General features: G+C 46.7%; 1 protein-coding gene across 2 annotated transcripts; it reads left to right on the plus strand.

Annotated features, from left to right (window-relative positions):
- The first annotated feature begins 474 nt into the window (after positions 1-474).
- ATP1B4 (ATPase Na+/K+ transporting family member beta 4) lies at positions 475-17947 on the plus strand. 2 transcript variants are annotated; one of them, XM_032882301.1, is made up of 8 exons: positions 475-803; positions 4792-5056; positions 9355-9483; positions 9753-9857; positions 12691-12887; positions 13734-13790; positions 15964-16059; positions 16797-17947. In XM_032882301.1, exons 1-8 carry the CDS (start codon positions 741-743, stop codon positions 16956-16958), a joined length of 1074 nt encoding a protein of 357 aa, XP_032738192.1. In that variant the 5' UTR covers positions 475-740; the 3' UTR covers positions 16959-17947. The 2 variants fall into 2 exon arrangements, with proteins under 2 accessions (XP_032738192.1, XP_032738191.1); XM_032882300.1 differs by having other exon boundaries at positions 476-803; positions 4792-5068.
- Positions 17948-24904: the final 6957 nt, after the last annotated feature.

Genomic DNA, 24904 nt, shown 5'->3' on the forward strand with positions numbered 1-24904 from the left:
CAGGATTCCAAGGGCTGTGTGCGTGAGGGGCAGCAACTGATGGGACCATTGTGACATGTGGGCTAGAAAAAGGCTTCTTTATGTCCAAGACCCTTGTTGGGGAGGGGAGGAGTAAAGCAGGAATCTGGCTTCTAAAATCAGAATGCATAATCCACATTTCAAGGGGCTCATGGGTTGACACAAATAAGGAATATTGTAGGTGGCTTGGTGTGGGGGGGGGCAGAGCAAAGGGAATCTTTCCTGACACCCTAGATCCTTTTGCATGAGATCAGTCTTATGAAAAAAGAAAAGTTATTCTTGGCCATGTCCCCTCACCCCTAACTCCCACCCACGCCCCACCTCCTGCACACACTGCTACTCAGCTCTCCGTTGAGAAGAACACGACTTAAGGTTTCCATTGGGCCCATAGTAGCTCGGGTGCTAGAGAAGGGCAGAGGGCGGGTAGAGAGACGTGAGGTGAGGGGGGCGGTGAGTCGCTCCTCCTCGTGACCCAGAATATCTCCCCCCTCCCTGTGATGATGAGCTTGCTTTTCCATAAGGGCTTTCCTTTGATTCAGGGAATGGGCCAACCAATGAGAGAGGGGCATGTTAGATTATTTTGGGGAAGGGCTCATGCCAGGAGGGTTCACTTTTACTAGGCGCCAAGTGTCCCCAGCAACCAGTGTCTCCTGTACCAGTGGGAACTCCAGAACTCTCACCCCCTTGCCTGCCTCTGCCTCGTCTTTGCCCACGGAACAGCCATGAGAAGGCAGCTCCGGTCCAGAAGGGCTCCGGCCTCTCCTTACGGTTATCGCTCCAGACTTGTGAGTCCCGGGGAGCAGAATGTTTTGCCATCCCTGTTGAGGGGGGTGGGCTGGGGGTTGCGTAGATCGTGGCTTACGGCTGCTTCTCCTCAGCATGGGCAGGAACAGCGGGGTTTAAGGAAGCCTATAATTTCAAGATGGAGCAGTGACTCCTGGCACCCCATTGTGCCCTAAACTGCTGCATTGAAGGAGGAAGTCCCTCTTCCCCGGGGGAAGAAAAGACAAGGGAAGGGGAAGATGCCAAAGAATAGGGACCTTCTAAAATTGGAGGGAGGGGGGGGGCATCTGGAATTTAAACAAATAGAACTTTTGGAGTCTGGGAGTAGAGGTTTTGGTCCGTTAGCAGGAAATTTTAGCCAGGAGAGAGAGGAAGGGGAAGAGGAAGCGAAACACACTGCCCACCCAGCTGCCTCAGTCCCCAGGGGTGGGAGCGTCTTAGGAACCCAGCTGCTCTTTTTCTAAAGCAGAAATTCCAAACTCTCTTGCTAAAATCAGAGAACCGTAGATAGAAGCCGGGAGTAATCTTAGACATCATCTCTCCAGAACCCCTCATTATGTAAAGGAGGCTGCTGGGGCTCCAAGCACGGGAGTGACTTGCAAGTTTCCTCACTTCTAATCTCGGGCTCTATTAGACTTGCGGTAGGCGACTCCCTAGCCCTCTGTCTCTCCCCCACCTGCCGCCAGCCCGCCTGCCACCCCACCCTGCCCAGCACACACACACACACACACACACACACACACACACACACACACACGGGTGCACGCACTCACACATGGACACACACACGACTCTCTGCTGTTGCTGTTTATCTCCAGGGTGCACCACAGAGGTCTTTGAATCCACCGTATCCTTGCATTTACTTTGCTCGAAATCGTTAATATATGCCACACACAGTACTTTTTTTCTGGGGGGGGAGGGTTGTGGGGAGTGTAGTCTGAAATCTCCGCCAGAGAGGGCTGTGATCTGAGCCCCTGGAGGAAACAAAGCTTAAATCCACTTTTCTTTGAAATGGCCGCTTATATAACCAAGGAGTAAACGGAGGAAAACACGAATCCTTCCAACCCGGTATCAACCTACAGAGGGCTTCCCTTCTCAGCCATACCACGTAGAATCTTTCTTTTCACATTTCCAGAGTCCCTCCCAGCTTTCAGAGCAGCCACAGCCTGTAGGGCACCTACAACTCTTCCTTCCTCAGCTTCTTCTCTATGTACTGTTGCTAAAGCGTTATGTATCCGTTCGATTAGTTGTCAAGCGCATCCGAGGGTCTGCTCTTTGTAGGAAATGCTTGATTTTAAATGCACCGGGGGATCTTGCCCTGTAGGGGGCTACTTGATCAAATCTACAAAGAAACTATTTAATGCAGTAGTTAATCGTATGCCGATTTCTCTTTGAAATTAACCAACTATTCAAATGTTTACAGGGTGTTACTCAATGCAGGGCACAAATTTATCCTTTGGGTCACACTGTTTGTTTATATGTTTATATGTTTGTATATTTAGAGTGCTCAAAATGGAGCCACCCTCTACCCTTCAGACTCTCCCCTTTTAGGGCAACACCATGGCCCAGGCACACACCCACTACTATAGTCCCACACATTCACACATGCTGCCACAGGAGGGCACGGCCACTTCAGGCAGCGGGCAAACACAGACCCTCTCATTCCCAGAGTCCTGACAGGATTCTGTTAAATAGTTAGTTGCCCAAAAGTGCCTCCCTTGCGTAATGCGAGGTTCTCCTAACACAGGGAAACAGAGGAGAGCAAAAAGGATATTTGAGGTTCCTGAAACTCAGGCAGTGTGAGAGCCGTGGGGAAATTAGCTCAGAGAAGGTTAATTCTTCCCGGGAGGGTAAAGCTTTAATGACAAGCCATCTTTAATGGGATTATCTTGAAAGCTCACATCTACAAATAAGATCAGGCCAAGGCCCAGGCCAGCTGTCTCCTCTGTGGAGCAAAGGTGGACAGCAGGCCCTCGCACAAGAGGGAGAGAAAAGGAAGCTGTCCAGAAAATATAAAGGGGACACTAAATCCCCCCGCAGTGAACCGTTCCACCTAAATTCTCTGAGATTCCCTGTTGCGGTGGATTCTTCCCAGGCCATGAGGACTACACACCAGTCCACAAGGCTGCTGGGGTTAGGGTGATGAGCTCTGGGGAGAGCAATTTCTCCAGAGTCTGGCTCAGGTTTTAAGCCCAGTAGTTATCACTGGCACTCGTTCAGTCCCCACTGGCTCCCGAGCCGTGGGCCCCACACGGGTGGAGGAACACCAAGGAGTTGGAAAAAATACCCACTCTGCCCCTTGGGTGCTCAGAATGTAGTTGGGGAGGTCAAATGCGTACACATGTTCGCACACGAGGGAAAGAGATTTAAGAGCATTTATTAGTCCATTCAACACTGAGCGGATGGGGGCTCTCCTCCTGAGCCTTGCACCATGAGCCCGCGTCAGAGTCAGAAATCCTTGATTATGAGCACCTACAATCCCTTGGGAACACAGACTCTGACCCCCCACTGGTGGCTCCAATCTGTTAGTAACGTCTAGGTGCTTGAGCTCAGGGTGCGAGGGGAGAAACGTCACTGCTCCAGGTAATGGGAAACACAGGTTCTGTCGACTTGATCACGAACTCTCTGTGTGGCTGCAGCTTCGTCCTGCCCCCTCTCTGGGCTTCCGATGGACAAGGGAATCTTCAGGGTCCCTGTCAGTTCTAATGTGGTGTGTGATAGAACGCTCTATAGTGGAACCGACTCGAGAGACGTTCAGGATTGCTTCTGATCCACAGCCGGATGGCACGGGGCAGACTGAACGCTGAGAGCAGAGTCTTGTCATTCTGGGTCATTTTTACTGATTCTGAACAATCCAATTCTCTGAGCCCAGCCCCCCCGCCCCCCACTAATGGCAGCATTTTTAGCTGAGTGTCCTCTAAATGGCCTTTGAGGAATCAGGCAGGGAGGGGGCAGCACGGAGCCCCTGGTCTCTATCATTTGACACATCCAACCCCAGCAGGTGCACAGGCCCCGCCACCCTTCAGATTTGGACAGCAGAGAGAAGGGAGGGTGGCCTCATTTTCTGCCTCTGCAGGGAGCCTTGGCAGACCCCCAAAGAGCAGAGATCCAACTCTCCTGCCTGTGGCCTGGAGGCATTCGAAATCCCGTTGGTGAAGTCTGGGTTTCTCTTTTTTTGGTTTAATTTTCTTAGAACCACTCAGAGTAGATTACAGTTTCGGATCTCAATGACTGCAATCAGTCAATCAACAGATATGTGCTGAGCACTCACGACGTGCCCAGATTCTCGCCTAGGGTATGGGGTTGGCGGGGAGCAGGGAGACGAGGGAAGTAGCAGTTGAGGTTCCAGACCTCAGGGAGTCTGTTCGACCAGCTGAAGGCAGGAATAGGTGCCAGCTCACGCAGCAGTCAGAGAGGCAACAAACAGACCCCTGGGTTTTGTTTCTGCTCGGGTGGGAGTCTAAGTTTTGAGCAGGGGTCCAGCCGCTGGCCTCGCCCTGCTGTCTGTCAGGAGCTACTTTCAGGTACAATGCGGGATGGTCAAGTTGAGCGCCCGCCAGCGTGTGGGACCGACGATAAAGCTGACCTGGCCTTAGAATTTGCCTTGGTGGACTCAAGTGTCTAAAATGACTCCGTCCTTGGTGTCCAGCTCGGCTCCGCCCTGACAGGCCAGACAAAGTGAGGCCAAGGCCCCAGGACAGAGGAGAGACAGAAGCAGAGCCCTGAGGGGAAGAGCCCAAAGGCCCACAGCTGAGACTAGAACTTAACACCTCTGTGGGAAGAATATTGGGTCAAAATGGGTCAGAGAAAGGATATTTCCTCCAAAAGAACAGAGAGAGGGAACATGTGCTTCTCGTAACCACGGGTGTGTGTCCGGAGAGGCTTTTCCAAGTACTGAATCGTCTTCCATTCCTTTTGGCTGGTGGGATGCGCCCTGGGGAATTTTTTTTTTTTTTTCAAATAGGGGACTGTGTTCTGTCACCGTTCCAGGACGATCAGGATGAAGTGAACCAGAACTACTTAGCAGATGAAGAGGAAGAAGCTGAAGAAGAAGCTCGGGTGACGGTGGTACCCGATCTGGAGGAGGAGGAGGAGGAAGAGGAGGAGGAGGAAGAAGAGGAGGAGGAGGAAGAGGAGGCGAAGGCGGAGGAAAAGGGTCGGGGTCAGCCAGCAGGCAATGCCTGGTGGCAGAGATGGCAGATCGTGAACGAATACCTGTGGGATCCGGAGAAAAGGATGTCTCTGGCCCGAACAGGTCAGAGTTGGAGTAAGTCCCAGTTGTCCCAATGCCCCAGTCGGGTGTCCTTTGCTTTTGGCTTGGTGTCCAGGACCCCTTTACCATACGTTGGATGGGCTTGTCTGCACACTTCTCTCAGATCTCATGTGAAGGGCTCGATGCCTAGGGAAATGCCTGCACTGGGGGCAGATCCCGTCGGAAGAAACCAAGTAGGTAAACACATCGGAGGGTGGAGCTGAAAGCCGCTGGGCTCAACTTCATTTGCGATGCAAAGGGTCCGTAAGAATGAGTGGGAAAAGCACAGATTTTGTTTGTTCAAGTCCCAGCCCCATGGCTTTCTGTGTGACCTCGGGCTCATCCTTTTACCCTCTCTGAGCCTTGGTTTTCCTCACCTGCCAAATGAGGGAAACAATCCCTACCTTGTCTCTCCCACAGGATCAGCCTGAGGCTCATTTTGGACGCTTCAGTTGTAAACTTGAAAGCGCGGTTGCCTCTTGAGCAGCACAGGTCTGGAGGGCACTGCTGCACGCGGCTGTTGCGTGTTTTCCCCACAAACACAGCGTAGCGCTCTAAATGTATTTCCTCTCGCACAAGGCCGCCTCTTCCGTGGCTTACTTTATGGTAAGCGGACAGCACAGCCCTCATGGAATGTACCAAACGCGCGTGAATTGACACTCTCTGTCACCGGGAAGACTTCGGGTCAATGGTAGGCTGTTAGGACTCACGTCGTGGGGAGTCAAGAGCTAGATACAGATTTCTGACCGCACGGGGGTCGGCGCCCCTCAATCCCACACTGTTCAAGGGTCAACGGTACTATGCAGGAGACTGCTGCAGGGCTGTGGGACCGCAGTCCCTGCTAACTTGACCGCGGCTTGATAAAATCTCATCGTTTCACCCAGGAATGTCGGAAAAGGAAAGCCAGGAGGCGCGCCCTCAGCCCCGGCTTGCGGATGTTTCGGGCTCCCGGGGGCGGGGGGCGCACACAGAGGAATTCTGTTTAAAGAGGTCATTTCTGGAGATTACGGCAGAGGCCCCGTCGTGCTCGATCGATGGCAGAATGGCATCCCTTAGCCAGCGCTTCGGCTTCACGACCTCTCCAGCACCCCTCTCCCAGGGTCCTACTCACCTCTCCACTATTCACGCTGAGCCTTCTCCTTAAGAGATTCAGCCTGTGATAAAATTCACACTTGCCACACTCTCCACACGGCTAGAAAAAGAGCAGCTGCCGGCTTGGCACTCAGTTAACGCACAGCAGAGCAAAATAGATGACTGTACGGGTGAAATCAGAGTCCCCCAGTGTCCCGGGTCTCGGTTGCTAAAGCTGACCATCATGCCTGCTAAAGGCCCTTTTGGCTGAGAATTCTCTCCCCGCCGCCCACCCACCCCCAGTTTAGGTTTCTAATTCAGCTCCGTCAGGGTGAAAGGGCCAGCCCTCCTTCCTGGAATCAGGAATAGCAGGTGTGGGGCTCTGAGCAACGCCCACCTCCCTTCACCCTTCCTTAGCTCCCAGCCCCACCCCTGCCGATCTCTCAAACCCTCAACTGGAACAAATGTACCATTCAAGGAACATTCCAACGTTCTGGAAGCTGCAGACAAATGCCGGACGCTCACTGGGGCTCCAAAGGGGGCACAGCTGTTTCTCCCTTGCCTAAAGAAGACTGGGAACACAGGCCTTGTGAAATGCAAGCGCGAGCTTCTGGGAGAGGGAGCTGTACTTTAACCCCTAAACGGCCAGCCCCTGGAACTTTACCCGAGGAGCTGAGGCAAGTTGGCCCCATGGAGAATAATCCATGGGCCAAAAAGAGTGATGGGGGAGAAATGTTCAGGTGCCCGGGGAGGACACGGCAGTGGGGACACCCCATGGTAGCCATATCTGGGCCTTTGATGGCAGGTGTGACGAGGGTCTAGCAACTCGGGCCTCTGCTGTTGGGCATTGCCTGGGCAGGCGGCACATGGTGATGGTAATGCCTAGGCCACCAAGCACATGTTTTGCTGCCCTCTTGCTTGAAAACTAGGTGCCCACTTGAGCAGTTACTAACCCTATCTCAGCCTGCACATCGACATGACCAACATATTCACCCAGCCTATGGTTATAGTCTGGGTCTTTCCTTTGGTAGCGGGGCAACTTCTATTTTTAGGAACTATCTGTTATTTTATTGGATACTGACAAGAACCATATGAGGTAGTAATATTATTATCCCCATTTTACAGATGCAGAAACTGAGGCTTAGAGAGGGTAAGTAACTTATCTAAAGTCACACAGTTATGAAGCGGCAGCACTGGGATTCAAGCCCAGGTCAGACGAACACTGGGGTTCACCCTCTTGCTGGAACACCACATTGTCCTCACGAAGTATAGTGATGAGCAAGGCCCTGACGGGTACGGTCTCAGGACCTGATGGGATGTTCTGGTGGGAGGAATAAAGAATCTAGATCATGGGTCCTTACCCATGTCTATCCAAGATACCCAGGTCTAGCCAGGCTTAGGTAAGGCAATCATAAGAGACACCTGCATTACCTAGAGGAGTAGCGCAGGGAAAACCTGGACATCCAGGGAAGAAAAAGCTGGAGGGATCAAGGGGTTCTGATGGGTATGGAGCTTGGTCTTCCTTGGTGGGGACGGGGGGTGAGCAGCCGTGTTAGCCCATCACAGACTTCAGGGCGTAGCTCAGGGGTGAGGCTCAGGGGACTCAGCACTAGTGCCATTGCCCCCTCTGCAACTCCTAGCCACACATCCTAGACAAGGCGGAAGGCACCTCCAAGGGAGTGTACCTATCCCATTGCTTTCCTTTCATCCATGAGACTGAGTCTTCTAGTCCGCCAGGATGGCTCCGGCCCTTGCTCCCTTTCTGGGGCTGGGGCCGCGGGTTGAGGAAAGCAGGAGGAGGCACCAAGTACCACCGGCGCACCGGTGCTGCTGTTCCTTCTCCAGGGCTTCCAGCCGAATTGCTGTGTTCCGGCTCCAGTCCTGCCTCAGTTCACCTTAGAAAACATCAAGGTTCCATTTCCAGTGGGATGCCTGCGGAGCTTTCTTCCCCCTTCCTCTGCTCCTATCCCCCACCCCTTTCTGGTTCATTTTATTTGGTTCATGGTTCAATTTAAAAATTAATATTTGGATTCAGTTTTGGGTACAGCAGAGTTAGGCGGTTTGTTCCGGTTTCTGGTTCGTGAGTCAGTTCCAATCTGTCGTTCTGACATCATGTCGCTGCTGTGAGCAGAGCCAGACACTGTTGCCTGAGAGGGCCCCAAGGAGGACTTGAAAAGAACTTCTCAGCGGCCATCTCGTGCTCATTCACCTCGCTCGGTGCTGCCTCATCCTGGGGCAAACCTAATCCCAAAACAGCCCGTGGACGAAGGACTCACACGGCCATGTTTCTGTTCCCACAGCAACACACATATGAATAATGACGATGGTGGGGACCAACCATGTTTGTAAAGAGCACTTGGTATCTGCCAGGCTCTGGGCTCTGCTATTTAAATGTATCGTCCCACGCCAAGAAGGAAGTCCTATCATTGACCTCCCAGGACAGATGAGGAAATTGACGCCCAGAGAGGCGAGCAGGACGCGAGGAGAAGTGGAGTTTTAGATATTGTTAGGGCTGTAGATCAGTATACGAGGTGAGAGGCTAAACTTGTTTCCATTCTCCCTGTGAGGAATTAGGGGCACGGAGAGATTCTGGAACTTGCCCTAGCTCACAGGTAGAGCAAGTGTCGATGTGAAGCACGCTCTCTTCCCCCTTCCTTCCCCGTCGCGTGTTCTTTCGGAAAAGCAGAGCCACTTAAACATTTGCTGAAGATGAATAAGATTTGAAATAAGTAGGGTGAGGCCTCACTTTGCCTTGATTAGAGTAGAAGCAAGTCCGGCGGCAATTAATCAAAAGTTTGAATTATAGGCTATGTGAAAAGAAACGCTGTTTTCATCACTTGCAAATACATATAATCACTGGAGCCAAGCTGCTCGGACTCTTCAGGGCACCTGCTTTAATGAGGACTCCCAAGCGATTTGCCCTCTGCTGTACTTTCAACTCCACTCCCCCGTAATCTTGCTCATGGCCCTCATCGGCTCAACAAGCCCTTCCACTGGAGATGCTGTAAAGGTACACGGCGATCAGACCTCCGACACAATTCTCACGAATTCCAGATTGGTGCGAGCTGAATAAGCAAGGACATACTGAATCTGGGGAAGGTGGAAAAAATAAACAGATAAATAAGAGACGTCGCACCTGCTGGGGTTGGTTCTGGCTCATGTGTTCAAGCGAGGAGGCAGGAGGGCTTGTTGGCAAGCACTGACCACTCTCATCTCTGATCCTTCTGCAGGCCTGATTTTAGTCATTTACTTCTTCTTCTATGCCTCCCTGGCTGCTGTGGTCACTCTCTGCATGTACACGCTATTTCTGACCATCAGTCCTTACATGCCGACCTTCACCGAGAGGGTGAAGCCTCCTGGTGAGTGCCCAGATGCCCTGTGCTGTCAGAACTCGCTGGACAGAAATCTGCTTGTACAGCATGTTCAGCCTCAATTAACTGGCTCTTCCCGGTAATGACTTGGGGATTCAATTATTAAGAGTAAAAGTAAAATGGTACTTGGCAAATTATGGTCCTTTTTATTTTGATTGCCTGGGCGGGGTGGTGGTGGTAATGGTTTCATGGGAATCAATACAAAAAAAGTATCCCAAGAACGGGTTAATATATCCAAGACCTGTTTTTGTTGCCAGGAGTTATGATTAGACCCTTCGCCCATAGCCTTAACTTCAACTTCAACGTTTCTGAACCTGACACTTGGCAGCATTATGTCATTAGCCTAAATGGCTTTCTCCAGGGTAAGTAAGTTCCTCTGGATGGGGGAAATCTCTGTGGAAAAGCGGTGGGGTGGGGTGGGGTGGGGTGGGGGGGATTCAAAATTCACAATTCTCTGGAAGTCCCACTCTTACTAACCCCAGTCCATTCCGGTCTTTCCTTAACTCTCATCCCCCTCAGCACCCATAGACACAGTCAAGACTGTTCTGGTTTGTGATAGTATGTTGTCTTGAAAGCATAGAAGACAAGTCTCCAGCAAGATGTTAAGTTCATTGGGGGCAGAGAACTTGTTTTCTTTTCTTAAACATTCTAGGGCACCTAGTTATGTCCTGGGCACATCCAGATGGCTCAATAATGACCATTTATAAAAGATCATTTCAGGGGGTAGGTAGGGGTGAGAAAAGAATAGTGTTCTCCAGAATGGGACGAGTCCTGCCTCCTATACTTTCTCAAGGTAAGAGAATTCCTTTCTTGGAGATGGGCCATCTTGAAGGAAGAGGGCAAGGGTCTTGATTTAATTAGCACCCCAGCAGGGAGTTAGAGGAAGAATCTCTGGGTGACAGTCATTCCAACATTTTGATAGCAAATGTTTGCAAGATGCCCATCTCTAGTGTCATCAGATACACTTCCAGGGACTGACGAGTGGCTTTTTGAGAAGCCCTTCCACGGACTGAAAACGGAGGTAGCACTTTGGTTAAGGTCTGACACAGAGCATGAAGGCTCTAAAGCCCCAGTGGGTTGCACAAATTATTTGCGGAAAAAAGCCAGTTTGATTGCTTTGGTTGTCCCTGCCTGGCTGAAATGCACTGAACGAGAAGAACAATGTTTTGTGACTGGAAGTGTTACGTAAATGCATAAATCTTCTCATTTAACTTTAACCCTCCATAGAAGCGACCGGCGGGGCACCTGCGTGGCTCAGTCATCGGCCAAGTGTCCAACTCCTGATCTCTGGTCCGGTCTTGATCTTAGGATTGTGAGTTCAAGCCCTGTGTTGGGGCTACATAAAGAATCTACCATCTCCATTCTACAAATGGGGCAACTGAGGCTCAGAAAGGGGAAGTAATGTGATAAAAGTCTCCCAGCAGCCGAATCAGTGTTTAAACCCACATCCATGGTTGTGACACACTTGCCACTGGAAGTGTGATCCAGGACCCACAGCATCAGCATCCCCTGGGAGTTTGTTAGAAGGGCGGGCTCTCAGGTCCCACCCCAGACCTGTTGAATCAGGATCAGCACTCGAACAAGATCCGCAGGTGATCTGTATAAACTTTAAAGCTTGAGAAATACTACTTCTCGTAATTTTTTGCTGCTGCCATATGACCTGGAGTTAGAATCTCAGCTTTGTATCAGACATGCTCAGTGTCATTTTGGGGAAGTCTGAGTTTCAGATTCCTCATCTGTAAAATGACGGAGGCTGGATCCTTTCTGGGTCCACGTAGTTTTTTGAGCTCAAAACAAACAAATCCCAAAACGTTTTGGGCATCAACGCCAGCACAGTATCTTCTCTTCTTTCAAACTGTTTGTGAGCTGTTGCAAGTGTGTTGTCAGACTCTCTGCTGAGGAAATCCCTCTGAAAAGCTAGTAGAAAGAGAAATACCAATTCTGACCTGACGACAGAGATGGAGAACATTAGGGAAAGCATTGGGTTTTTAGTTCCTAAGTGTAGATAACATGCCCTATTTAAAAGGAACACATCTCTGAAATAGACATCTCAGAGTATCAATTTCATTCCCACGAGGACTGCGATTTTGCAATAAGGGTCATGCCCATGTCACATTATTTTTAATGGAACTACCTCAAGAGAAACAATGAGCACGTGATTAGAGCTTCTATTTAGAAACTTAACATTTGAACATAGTTCTTGTTCTAAAAAAAAAAAAAGATTAAAAAGAAACCTTGAATCGAACGTAGCTTTGTCAAAGGAAAAATAAAGGCTTAACGGTAATTGGAATAGATTTAAAATTTCCAGTTGCTCCTTAACAATACTAAACCCAAGTCACAACCTGTCCAGATTACAACCCAGCAGTACATTTGGAGTTTTACCACCAGCAGATCATAGGTGCACAGTCTCCTCTGAAAAACTGAGCTACTGGGAACATGAGTGCATGGGGACTGTACCTAACAAGACAAACTGGACTCCTTCATTTAAAGCCAAACTGGAAATAATGCAGTCGTTTTCAGAGCCCAGTCCGTGGCATCTGGTAGTCCAAAGAGTGAGCTCACAGACAGCCCCTTTCAGCTCTCTCTCCTTGATATGTATGCCTTGGACTCATGCTCCACTCCATCCGATGTAAAGGGACAAAAACCCTGAGTGCCTCGAGTCTCGGTAGATAAGATCTCACCCTCTCACTTTCTCGAGGGAGACCCTACAGCTTGTCACTGGTTTCTGTCTTTCAGCGGAAGTTCTATTCTGTGGTGCTAACTTCTGTCCGTAAGGGATGAGAAGCTGGTTTATCTCCTTTTTCTCCCTCTCTTCCTCCTCTCCCTCCCTCCTGTCCCACAACACACACTTCTCATTTTCTTGTATCTGAAAAGAAATAATGGAAAATGGAAGCTATACAGTGACCAGCACATGACCCAGAGATAGATATTCCAAAGTTCGTAGGGAAGGAGACACCATCAAAGTGGGCCGAGGTAACGATCCTTCCGGGAGAGATGCTGGTGGGGGACCTTGGGCACCGACGCCCAAGGGTCCTTGGGTCACAGAGCCTAGGCCAGGCTGAGTGGGCTCTCAGAGGAGCACCAGCAAGTTGCAGAAAGAATACTAGGGAGGAGGCCTCCTGAAAATGTGGCCCTCCCCTGTAGCACCTGTCTAACATGCCCCCCCCCCGTTTGCCGCCCCCACACACGCTTTAGGTTACAATGACAGTCTTCAAGAGGAGATGAATGTAGATTGTCCCCCGGGGCAGTACTTCATCCAAGATGGCGATGAGGAGGAAGACAAGAAGGCCTGCCAATTTAAGCGCTCCTTCTTGAAGAACTGCTCTGGCTTGGAAGACCCTACTTTTGGCTACTCTACTGGACAGCCTTGCATCCTTCTAAAGATGAACCGGGTATATTGGCCCTTGATACTCCCGTGATAATAAGTAGAGGAGCTGGGTAGGGGGGCTCCGGCCCCTCTGTTTCTCTTGGGCTCTGTCTCGGCACACTGCAAGTCTGGCCACTTGTACTGACAACGTCAGTAATACAAACAACTGGACAAACCTTTCAAACAACAATCCCCTTTTCTCCCTGATTACTTCCTATTTCCACTCTTGTCTCCTGCCTCTAACCTGCCCTTTGATGCCCTCTGTCAGTAATGAGGTCCTGAGCTGTTTGGAACAGGGGACTGACATGATGGGGGAGGGACAATTCTTCTATCATAAGAGATACACTTTCCTCCTCTACTGCCATGTCTTAGGTGTGGTAGAGCCTTACCAGGCACATCGCTCTTAAAACCAGAAAGTTCTTTCCATCTTCAGGGTTCTCCTGCTGCAGTTACCTTTGTATGAGCATCAGGCACAAATACAAGGGGCAAGCTGAGCTGCACAACTCTGGAGATATTTTTGCCTTTTAAAAAATTTTATTTTTTATTTGACAGAGAGAGTACAAGCAGGGGGAGCAGCAGTGGGAGAGGCAGAAGCAGGCTCCCCACTGAGCAGGGAGCCCGATGAGGGGCTCCATCCCAGGACCCTGAGATCATGACCTGAGCCAGAGGGAGAGGCTTAACCCACTGAGCCACCCAGGCGCCCCTAGGTGTTGGCTTTTGTAACATTCCTGAGAGGGCTAATGGGTTGTTTATGCCTAAGGAAAGGGTGGTTTAAGGGGGGTGTAGAAAAGCCCCATTTTTACTGTTCAATCCATTTTGGTTTTTGATGTTTAAAAACAACAGCGACAACATTCTGGTTTTCTTTTGGTAGATTGTAGGCTTTCGTCCTGAGCTTGGGGATCCTGTGAAGGTGTCCTGCAAAGTTCAGGTAAAGTGCCTTTTTGAATAAGTACTTTGTTTTATGCAAAAAGATGGTTCATCCCTCCTAAGGTTTTCACCGTGGATGATGGTTGTGGGTTAGGGAAAGGGCTAGACTTTTCATAACTATGCCTCCCTTTGGTAGCTTCTGGCCTCCCTCTTGTCAGAAAGCATTCAATTCATGTGTGTTTGTGTGTGTCGTGCGGGTGTGTGGGTCTGCGCCGGTTTATACCTGCAAAAGCCGAAGAACGACCCTGCTAAAGGCCACAGCAAGGACTGACAGTGCGCCCGTCATTAACTAGGATTCTGTTTACACTTTTGCTTTTAGCTCTAATTACTTGTTTCTTTGAACTAAACAAACAGCTTTTATTAGAGTCATTACTCCCTGCTTTTCAAACAGAATTTCACTTTTTGCAGCAATGACCAGTGGCACTGAGTGTTGGGATAACAAATGACTACAAGGGAAGTATAAACAGAAGTCCATTAATATGCTAATTAACTGTCCTTTGAGGGACCATTAACTCCTATCTCATCGGCACCAATTAGCTCCTTGGTAGGAAGAAGCCCTAGGTCTTGGGTTTGCTTCTCCAACTGGAAGCAGTAGCTCCCTCCAGTTTCCCAGCATCTACTGCGCCCCCAGTCCCGGCCAGCCGTCTGGCTCGCTCCTGTTTGTGAAGCCGGGTAATCCCATGCTCCGTGCTAGAAACACAGCTAGAAACTCCAGCCTCGATGGTGGTGGATCAGAAAGCCTCAAGAGGTAGCATTTACCCAGCATGCATTTATTGGTCGCTTTCGCTCTACCGGGTACTTTGCTAGGTGCTGGGGGCGCCAAGATAACTATGGCTCTGTCTCTGAAGTTGGGGCTTCACGTATTCCAGCTGCTATGAAAGGGCCAATGGGGACACTGAGGATGATGAGTGTTGAAAGGTCAGGCCACAGTTTGCCCTGCCAACAAGGTAGGAAGGACATTCATTCTGTTTACATGGACACGAGTCTGTGTAAATACACACACGCACACGCAGCGTGACGACAAACTAGTGGCACTGATTCCCCAGACTACTCACAGACGGGAACTGCACGGCTTTCTAGAAGAATATGTAAGTAAATCATAAAGACTGACTCGGTCTTAAACTAGCATGTTAATTGGCTCGAGTCCTATTTACAGCTCCCTAGAGCCATTCATCTTTCTGCTTGCACAGAACCTTGCTGAGAACTGTCCTTTAAAAAGAAAACAAGAAACAGTAAGAGTCATTATACATTCTATAATAATCAATTGGTCAAAATACACACCCACTCGTGGAAATCAAGCAGGACAAGGTAATCACGAGGATAAATTAAGGGGAGCTTAGAGTATACTCCGAACGATCACACTATGTTGACAGAAGGAATCACATGACCCCAGTGAGTGATTTGCTGGTAGTGAGCTCTGTTTGTCCCTCATTAGTCCCCAGATCTCTGCTAAACAGGGCAAGTCTAATGCATAGGCAGAATGGTCAGTCCCCTACCTGATGTGATATGATGAGGGTAGACTGACTTCTTTCATCTTTCCAGCACTGGTTCCCTCTTGCTTGTCCTCCTGAGTTCACCTCCCATAAGTAAGCACTGCGGAGAAGATGGTCAGACACACGAGTGTTGGTGGGCCAAACTGTAGGCCGTGTCCCTGGGCAGCAGATCCCAGCGCACCTGGTCTCCCTTCCACGGAACTGAGCCCCCAGTGTGCAAGGTGTCATGGCGTGGGATCTACTCAGCATGTTCTAACTTCTGCCTGCCTCAGCGTCCAAGACTGGCTGCTAGGCCCACGATTATTATTATTTTTTTTTCGAGAGGGGCTGGCATGATAGACCCTCTTGCTAGAGCAGCACCAACTACTGGCCGCCCCCCAGAACCCTTCTATCTGGGTCTCCTAGGAGCCAGTACGGAACAATATTGAGCACGTTTGGTCTCCTCAGTCCAGGCTTTCCATTCCGTATTCTTTGAACTGAAATCCGAGGCACAGTCTCTCCCTGGAAATGTTCTGGCGATAGGTGTGGGGTAAGCTATGCCCCATTCTGCTTTCATGGGTCATCCTGGGACAGTTGGTTCTGGGTCACATCATGATTTCACAAGGGGCACACGCCCCTCGAGCTCAGGCTTCAGTTCCCTGGGGGACCCAGCATCCCACATATACCTGCTTTTACTTCCAGAGAGGCGATGAAAATGACATCCGATCCATCAATTACTACCCAGAGTCGGCTTCTTTCGACCTTCGCTACTACCCTTACTATGGCAAACTGACTCACGTAAGCCTGTATCCTTTTCGGTCTTTGCTGTCAGAAAGGGCTCAGAGACAGAGGCAGGGTTGCCCAGAATCTCTGAGAATTAGGGAGCAGCGTGTAGTAACAGTGGGGTGAATAGTGGCTGGCCAAGACCAGGAGCTCCCTCTCCCAATTCCTACTACAACCGCTCCTTTCCATATCTGAAGGTATTTCACATATGATCTGGTCTGACTCCTTCAGCTTACAGATGGAGAAATTCAAGTTCAGAGAGAGAAAGTGACTTGCCCAACACACAGAGCTAATTAGTGGCAGAGCCAGGAGCAGACAAATCCCTGTCACTGCACTCCACGACACCCAAATGATCAAACCCGTCCTGTTTGTCCCAGGTGAAGCCTTGGGGCAGGGGTGGTGGGTCACAGGGCCGGGCTTCACCTTTAGCATAGACATTTCAAAGACGCTAGTTCTGGATTCATTCGTGGTCTGATAACCCAGAAAATCCTATCACACAGAGTTAGACCTGGTCAGACATCCGACAGGGACTTAGGGGAGAAACGTGTCATTTCCCCCACGGAACCAGGGCAGAGAGAGAGAGCGCGTGTCAGTTGCTTTAGCCATTCGTGACTTGGCATTATGGGATTTGCTCAGTTCACTGGTGAGGGTTACCCCATTCTGCTCTGAGTATCTGCTCCCGTGCGTCCTGTTACCCAGCCCCCACGGCCTCCGCCCCTCCCATTTAGGAGTCCTTGTTCTTCCGCCTGCAGGTTAACTACACCTCCCCGCTGGTGGCAATGCACTTCACAGACGTGGTGAAGAACCGAGCGGTGCCTGTCCAGTGCCAGCTGAAGGGCAAGGGCATCGTAAATGATGTCATCGATGATCGTTTTGTGGGGAGGGTGATCTTTACTCTGAACATAGAAACCTAAGAACTTTGCGGGGCACTCCCACTAGTCCTGTTTCTGTTTTATGTCATGTAACCACCTGGTAGGACCTGAATTCTTTTTCTTCGCTCAGGACACAGCCAGATGGACACCTAAGACAGCAGATCATCTTTCCTTGCCTTTGACATATGTATAAAATGACATTGTGGGATTGATTTTTTAAAGGTAGTCTCTCCTGATAACAAATAGATGATTTTAATTTCCTTTCCCCCTACTTTTAAAGCTAAAACCCATTCGTGCTGCTAGAGGTCTCACCATAGTGTAAACGTAGTATCTGATAAAATTCACAAGAGCCATGAAGGAGAATTTCGATAACGATTTTAAATTCATCGTGTTTTGTAAAATTTTGTTGTTTTTAGAGGTGAGATTCCTCCCAACCAGGCTGATAAGCTTTTTTTTGTTTCTGGTTGTGGTTGTTTTTTTTTTTTTTAATTTTTTCTTAACCTACCTGGCAAGTTCCTTCCCTGGGAATCCCCAATCAGACCAACTCAGAATACACCTAGGGCTATCATACCTAGAGAACTCTATATCCAAGGGTGCTTGAGGAACTGGCTGTCTCATATGGGCAACTAAATAATACTGATTTGAAGACTAGGTTATCTTCAACTGGGACACAAAGCAGTGCTAACTGGATATCGTTCTGGAATACAAATGAACACCTTTCCTATGACTTTTGGGGGGAGGTGAGGTCCATAGCAACTGGGGCGAATACTTACCATGTGGATGTGATTGGCATTTGATTCCTTGCTCTGTGGTGTGATCATCCAAAGGCAAACATTCCTGCACACAGGTTTGTCTCCGCTGCAGGCAAAAGAGAAAACGAGGAAGATCTCCACCCGCTAATTATTCTTGGGCCCTATGCCTGGCAGTGGTATAAGGTCCTTTGAGACCATCCGGGAGGGGCATTGGTGAGCCCCCGCTACAGCTCTAGGGATTGAAATCACGGTCTGCCCACTGATACACAGTAAGACAGAAAGCTCTGTCTTGGGCTTCCCCCAAAACCAAGGCCCATTTCCGGTGCTTCATGTGCCCAGAAAACGATGCGGGGCAGGTGTTCATCCAGGTTGTAGGTCAGCCAGGCTGCTTTGTCTTCTCCGGCCACTCGACCGGTCCACAGCTTCTTAACACCTCCACCAGGGGGAGGGCGGGCACAAGGAGAAAAAGTGAGCATTAGCCAATTGCATGGTGTCTCGGGGTCCAAAGAACGCTTCGGTGCCACCTAGAAAAGCGTCCAGAGTCTGAATCTCCTCCCAAAATGGGGAACTGGCAACCTGGTAGTGAAGACAAACAAGCAAAGAAGTAACTCTGAACGAGTGTGACGAGTTCGACGACTGGTATGTGGAAATGCTATGGGAACATGAGGAAAAGTACCTAACTTGAGCTGAGAAAGTAGCAGAGGAAATTTCACATGCGAAGTTATAATCACGAAAGACCACCGTGTGTTTGGGTAACTGGGAGCAGTTCGTGTGACTGGAGTGTAAGGGGCTCAGAGGAATGGTCGGGAGTGGCAGGGGATTGGGCTAGAGGGGTATACAGGTACTGAAAGAGGACTTCGAGTTTAATCCAGTAGGTGAAAAGGAGTCCTTCAAGTATTTTAAGCAGGGAAGCTCTATGATCATATTTGCACTTTGGAAAGAGCACTTTGGCAGCTAGAGTGACGGGGGGGGGAGGGTGTTGGAGAGGGCAAGACTGGGGAATGGGCACTGAGGGAGAAGGAGGAGTCAGGAATGCCTCCGAGGTTTTGAACTTGGCTAGAACCAGTGCGATGGTGACATTGTTGATCGAGATTGAGAATCCAAGAGAGAAGCAAGATTGGAGAGCAACATGTTCTCAACTTAAAGCTTGTGATTCCTATTGGTCAGACACCGATGTGGAGATGTCAACACAAGTGGGGTTGGGGAGAAGGAAATCTGAGAACAAAAACAGCATTTGCTTAAGTGAACACTCTTAAGAAATTCTAAGCTATTTAATCTCGGGAACTTGAGCCATTATGTAAACACGCCCCCCGGATCTAGTCTCTCAGATAGTGTTTTTCTCTTTAGCTTGTGGCAGAAAGCTCTGCCGCTGCTCTTTGGAATCTCCTTCCCGTTTCCCAACTCTCGTCAACAGAGTAGAGGGGAGCCGACCTCTATTAACAAGATAAAAGATACTCAACAGCATATCTGTGGAAAATACCGAAAAGACAATGAAACTGTCTCCTCCCAACCCTTCCTTACCAAATTCCATTTCCAAAACTAATCTTTCAAAAGAAAGAGCAAAATACCTGAAGACGGTAACTTTAAAACCATTTCAAGATTTCCTCAAACAATCAAGCTCTCAAAATTCAGTAGGAAAAGATAATAGAACATTAGATCTGGAAAGGATACTAGAGTGTTTAGAGAAAACCTGCATTGCATCTGACTCCAGGTCCAGTGCTCTTTCTACTCTGAGCTGCTGCTTACCAGGAAGTACCATCTTTTTAAAAATCAATGGATGATACCCCAAACATTTTGAAACATATGTCAAATTTGAGTTAGAATAGTTAACATTTCACAGGAACTCAACTACTGGTGCTATATATACGTAAGACATTATCCTGTTAAATACGTTGACTATTACACAGACAAGGAATTATGAATCTTTTGTCCTACAGTATTTCTCATTCAGTGGAATCCACTGTATCCACAGTTTCCGAGCAGTATTGAATAGTACTAGGATGGTTTGGGTTGTCAGATGGGATGTGTAAGAATAACTTTATCACACAGAACTGGAAATTATCACTAAACTGGGATTCTAACAGTTCAATAAACTTCCGGTGGATTAGTCTAAATCTTCCCCCATACCATTTCATACGGGGATTTGATTTGTATACCATCTGTTGCAATGCACTTGGTTTTACTTGATTGTCGATGAGAATTACTACTTCCAAATGCCTTTGTGGTTTTGTCCATGCTAGAGTTATGATTTCTCACCCCTCTGAAATCATTACCCTAAAGTAACTTTTCTTAGGCATCTATTTGCTGAGAATCTTCATGTAGAAAACATTATTATTGTATTGAGGAATTGTTGACAATAATAAATTGAAATAAAAAAGAGATGTATGGTTTCCTCTTTCTAGACGGTATCACTGATTTTCCCACAGGAATCCTGGGCAGCCATGTGGGTGGACAACTTGACAATTGACAGCCTATTAGTTTAAAACTTTTTTCTTCTTCTTCCTCCCACTTTTTTTTTTTTTTGACTCTTGGGGTTTAACCACAGGAGGATGAAACTAAAAGTTTTTTCATTTCTGAGCATCTTTCCTTTTTGGTCTCTATGCTCTGGTTTCTCGGAAGACTGCTTTGTCAGAGCAAACTTCCTTTCTTCATCGAGTCCTGGTATAAATTGTTCCATTTGTTTGTGTAGGAAAAAAACACCAAAAGAAACTCTGCAGTGGGGGAAAGGAACAAAAATCCAAAGAGAAGCTGCAGTTGCTTGATGAAAGCCTAGCTAAGTGACTTTAGGGCACATCTGGTCACAAATGGTCTCCCAGAGCAAATCTCTAATGGTAATTGCAATTAAAGACAGAAATATTTCCACTCCCTTGTTTGGCTCAGAGACTAAGCTGCTGTAGGAATCCCTTCTTTCTTTGGAAGCTGCCCTGGCCCATGGTCTACAAGGCTTATATCGTTTGATTGGGGAGTGAAGTCTGTGATCCCAGTACATTACCCCTATCTAAGTTCTATGTTAGAGTCATTTTCCTTACTGATTTCCTCTTAAAATACTCAAGCATGATAAAATAATTTAGCCAAGTAATGCAGAGTGTGATTTACACTGTGATTTTATATAGGCAGAAAACAGAGGTTTGGACGTGTGTGGTGGCGGGAAGAAAGGAGAGGATGGATGGAGGCAAAGAGCGAGGAAAAGGGAGTTGAAAGGCTAAATAACCCTGCTTACTTCGCAAAGCTCTTTAGTTGCAGGCTAGAAGGGAAGAAAAGCTGATAGGAAGATGTAAAAAGATGAGAAAAGATGTAAAAAGATGAGAAGGATGTGATAGGCTCTCAGTCTGGCAGCTTAGTCTCCAGGATGTACTTCTATCCAGGATCCTACATGGCCATAACATCAATCAGGGTTCCAACAATAAATAGCACATCTGACAAAATGGGATAATTGGAAGGGGGGTTATTTCCAAAGAGATTACTTATAAATGTGTACATGCAGGGAACCACAGAAAATAGCACAATAACCCAGGCTAGTATAAGCTAAACTCTTACCTTCCCTAGAGCTCAAGGGACAGGCATAGGAAGTGGCTCCCCCAACCCAGAAGGACTGAGTCATGTACAACTGACTGCCTTGAGAAGAGTGGTGACCTTATTGAAGGTCTAACCTAGCCCAAGGTGATTGTGTGGGGAGGTAATCCCACACCTATTTATGGTGATAGTTGAACTTTTAAACTAAAATCTTTTCAAAATTTTAACATTAAGATCTCCAAAGAACAGTCCTTTTGCTCGATCCTAGAATTTTGTTGACATCTTTCACTTGAAAGAGAGGGAGGGGGAAGAAAGAAAGAACGCACCTTGATTTTATTCTGCTTTATCTTTACCAAAAAGCATGCTATAATTCAACTCTGTATTAAATGTCTGGCTTGCATAAGACATTTTCTTTCCAGAACAGAACGATACAACCTTCATAATACAGTTAACTTGAGTCAGAAAAGTATTTATCTTCCATTAAGGACAAACATATTCATAAATGAGGGCCGCCTGGGTGGCTCAATGGGTTAAGCCTCTGCCTTCGGCTCAAGTCATGATCTCAGGGTCCTGGGATTGAGCCCAGCATTGGGCTCTCTGCTCAGCAGGGAGCCTGCTTCCTTCTCTCTCTCTGCCTGCCTCTCTGCCTACTTGTGATCTCTGTCTGTCAAATAAATAAATAAAATCTTTTAAAAAATATTCAAAAATGAGAATCAGGATAAGGGTGACATCTTTTCCCTCTCCAATCCTCCAGCTAATGTTATCGTCTTATATATAGGAATATATTCCCAAGGAATCTACTAAAAGACTATCTTACAGCTAATAAATAAATTCATCAACATTGCAAGATAAAAAAATCAATATACAAAAATCAGTTGTCTTTCTATGCAATAGCAGTGAACAATTAAAAAAAGAAATTAACAAAACAGTTCCATTTACAATTGCATAAAAATAAAATACTTAGGAAAAGAGTAACAAACGAAATGCAAGACTTGTGCACTGAAAACTACATAGCATTGTTGAAAAAAAAGAGCTAAATGGAAAGACACCCATGTTCATAGATTAGAAGATTAATATTGCTAAAATGGCAATACTTTCCAAATGATCTACATATTCAATGCAATCCTTTCAAAACCAACTTCCTTTTCCCCCCCAGAAATTGATATGCTAATCCAAAATTAATTTGGAAATGTAAGGGACCCAGGGAAAGCCAAAATAATTTTGAAAAAGAACAAATCTGGAAGACTCATACATCCCAATTTCAAAACGTACTACAACTCTAGAGAAATTAAAACAGTGTGCTACTGTCATAAGGACAGACATATAGAACAATGGAATAGAACTGAGAGTCCAATTGGGTAGAGTATGTGCTATGGTGAGTGCTGTGAAGTGTGTAAACCTGGAGACCTGTACCCCTGGGGAAAAAAATATATATATATGTTTATAAAAAATAAAAATAAAATTTAAAAAAAAATTAAAAAAAAAAGAACTGAGAGTCCAAAAATAAACCCATACATCTATGGCCAGTTGATTTTTGAAATTAGTGCTACATTCATTCAACAGTCAAAGAATAGTCTCTTCAACAAATGGCGCTGGGACAGTCCACATGCCAAAATGTTAATTTGGACCCTCACCTCACATCATATGCAAAAATTAACCTTGAATTGATCAAAGACCTAAAGGTAAGAGCTAAAATTATAAAACTCTTAGAAGAAATATAGACATCAATCTTTGTGACCTTGGATTAAACAATGGTTTCTTAAATACAAAAGTATGCAAAGAGTCTAAATAGATATTTCTCCCAAAAAGCTATACAAATGACTAATAAGCATTTGAAAAGATGTTAAACATTATTAGTCATTAGGGAACTGCAAATCAAAACCACAGTAAGAGACTATTTCACATCCACTACAATAGCTATTAAAAGAAAGGACAATAACAAGTGTTGTTGAGGATATGGGGAAATTAAAACTCTCATAAACTGTTGGAATGAATGTAAAATGGTGAAGCACTTTGGAAAAAACTGTTCAACAGTTCTTCAAAACGTTAAACATAGATTTTGCCATATGACCCAGAAATTCCACTCCTAGATACACACCAATGATCACTGAAAACAAAAGTCCACCCAAAAGCTAGTATTAGAATGTTCATAGCAGCATTATTCATAATAACCAAAAAGTGGAAATAACTCAATGTCCATCAACTGAAGAATGAATAAACAAAGTGTGCCATATCCATATAATGGAATATTATTCAGTTATAAAAGCTCTGAACTACAGATTCATGCTATAGCACAGATGAACCTCAAAACATGATGCTAAGTGAAAGAAGCCAGAAAAAAAGGCCACGTATATCATCCCATGTATATGACATGTCCAGAATAGGCAAATCCATAAAGACACAAAACAGATCAGTGGTTGCCAGGGAGGGACTGGACGAGTGGAATAGAGTGATTGCCAATGGGAACGAGAATATCTATCTATTATCTATCTATCTATCTATCTATCTATCTATCTATCTATCTATCCATCCATCCATCCATCTATCTATCCATCCACCTATCTATCTATCCACCTATCTATCCATCAAAAAGACAGAGGGACAGAAATTTATGGGTCATATGGCAACTTCTTGTTTAGCTTTTAGTGGAACTGCCAGGCTGTTTTCCAAGGCAGCTGCACCATTATACAGTCCCACCAGCAATATATGAGAGTTCCAATTTCTCCATATCCTTGTCTACACTTGTTACTATCCATTTTTTAAATTATAGTCATCCCACTGGGTGTACAGTGGCATCTCATTGTGGTTTTGATTTGCATTTTGCAAAAAATGTTGAACATTTTTTTCATGTGCTCATTGACCATTTGGATATTTTCTTTGGAGAGATATCTATTCAGATTCTGTGCTCATTTTTAGTTTGGTTGTCTTTTTTACTATTTTTGTTAGAGTTATTTATGGTCTGGATATGAGACCCTTATCAAGTATAAGATTTACATAAATTTTCTCCCATTTTATGCGTTGTCTTTTCAAGTCTTGATAGAATCCTTTGAAGTAAAAAAGTTTTAATTTAGGTGAAGTACAGTTTATGTATTTTTTCTTTGGTTGCTAGTGCTTTTGGTCTCATATCTAAGAAACTATTTCCTAACTCAAGGTAATGAAGTTTACTCCTGTGTTTTCTTCTAGGTGTTTTAGAGCTTCTGCTGGTACATTTAGATCTATGACCATTTTGAGTTATTGCATTTTTTAAAGATTTTATTTATTTATTTGACAGAGAGAGCAAGAGAGCTCAAGCAGGAGCAGCAGAGGGAGAGGGAGAAGCAGGCTTCCCGCTGAGCGGGGAGACATAGGGCTCAATCTCAGAACCCTGGGATCATGACTTGAGTTGAAGGCAGGTCACGCAGGCGGGCGTTACCACTCTTTTAATTACTATAGCTTTGTAGCAAGTTGTGATTGGGAAGTAGGAATCTTCCAACTTTGTTCTTCTTTTTATGCATCCTTTCTACTTCTATTTAAATTTTTGGATCTGCTTGTTAATTTCTGCAAGAAAGATTCTATTTCAATGGTTGCTTTAGGGTTTATACCAGGTTTCTGTCAGCATTATTGACATCTGGGGCCAGGTAATTGTTTTGGGGACTGTCCCATGCATTTTGCCCCATCCTTGGCCTCTGTCTTATAAATACCAGTTTTGGAAAGCAAACATGTCTCCAGACACTGTTGAATGCC

This window comes from Lontra canadensis, unplaced genomic scaffold, assembly GCF_010015895.1.
Source record: "Lontra canadensis isolate GAN:19392208 unplaced genomic scaffold, GSC_riverotter_1.0 scaffold81, whole genome shotgun sequence".
NCBI lineage: Eukaryota > Metazoa > Chordata > Mammalia > Carnivora > Mustelidae > Lontra > Lontra canadensis.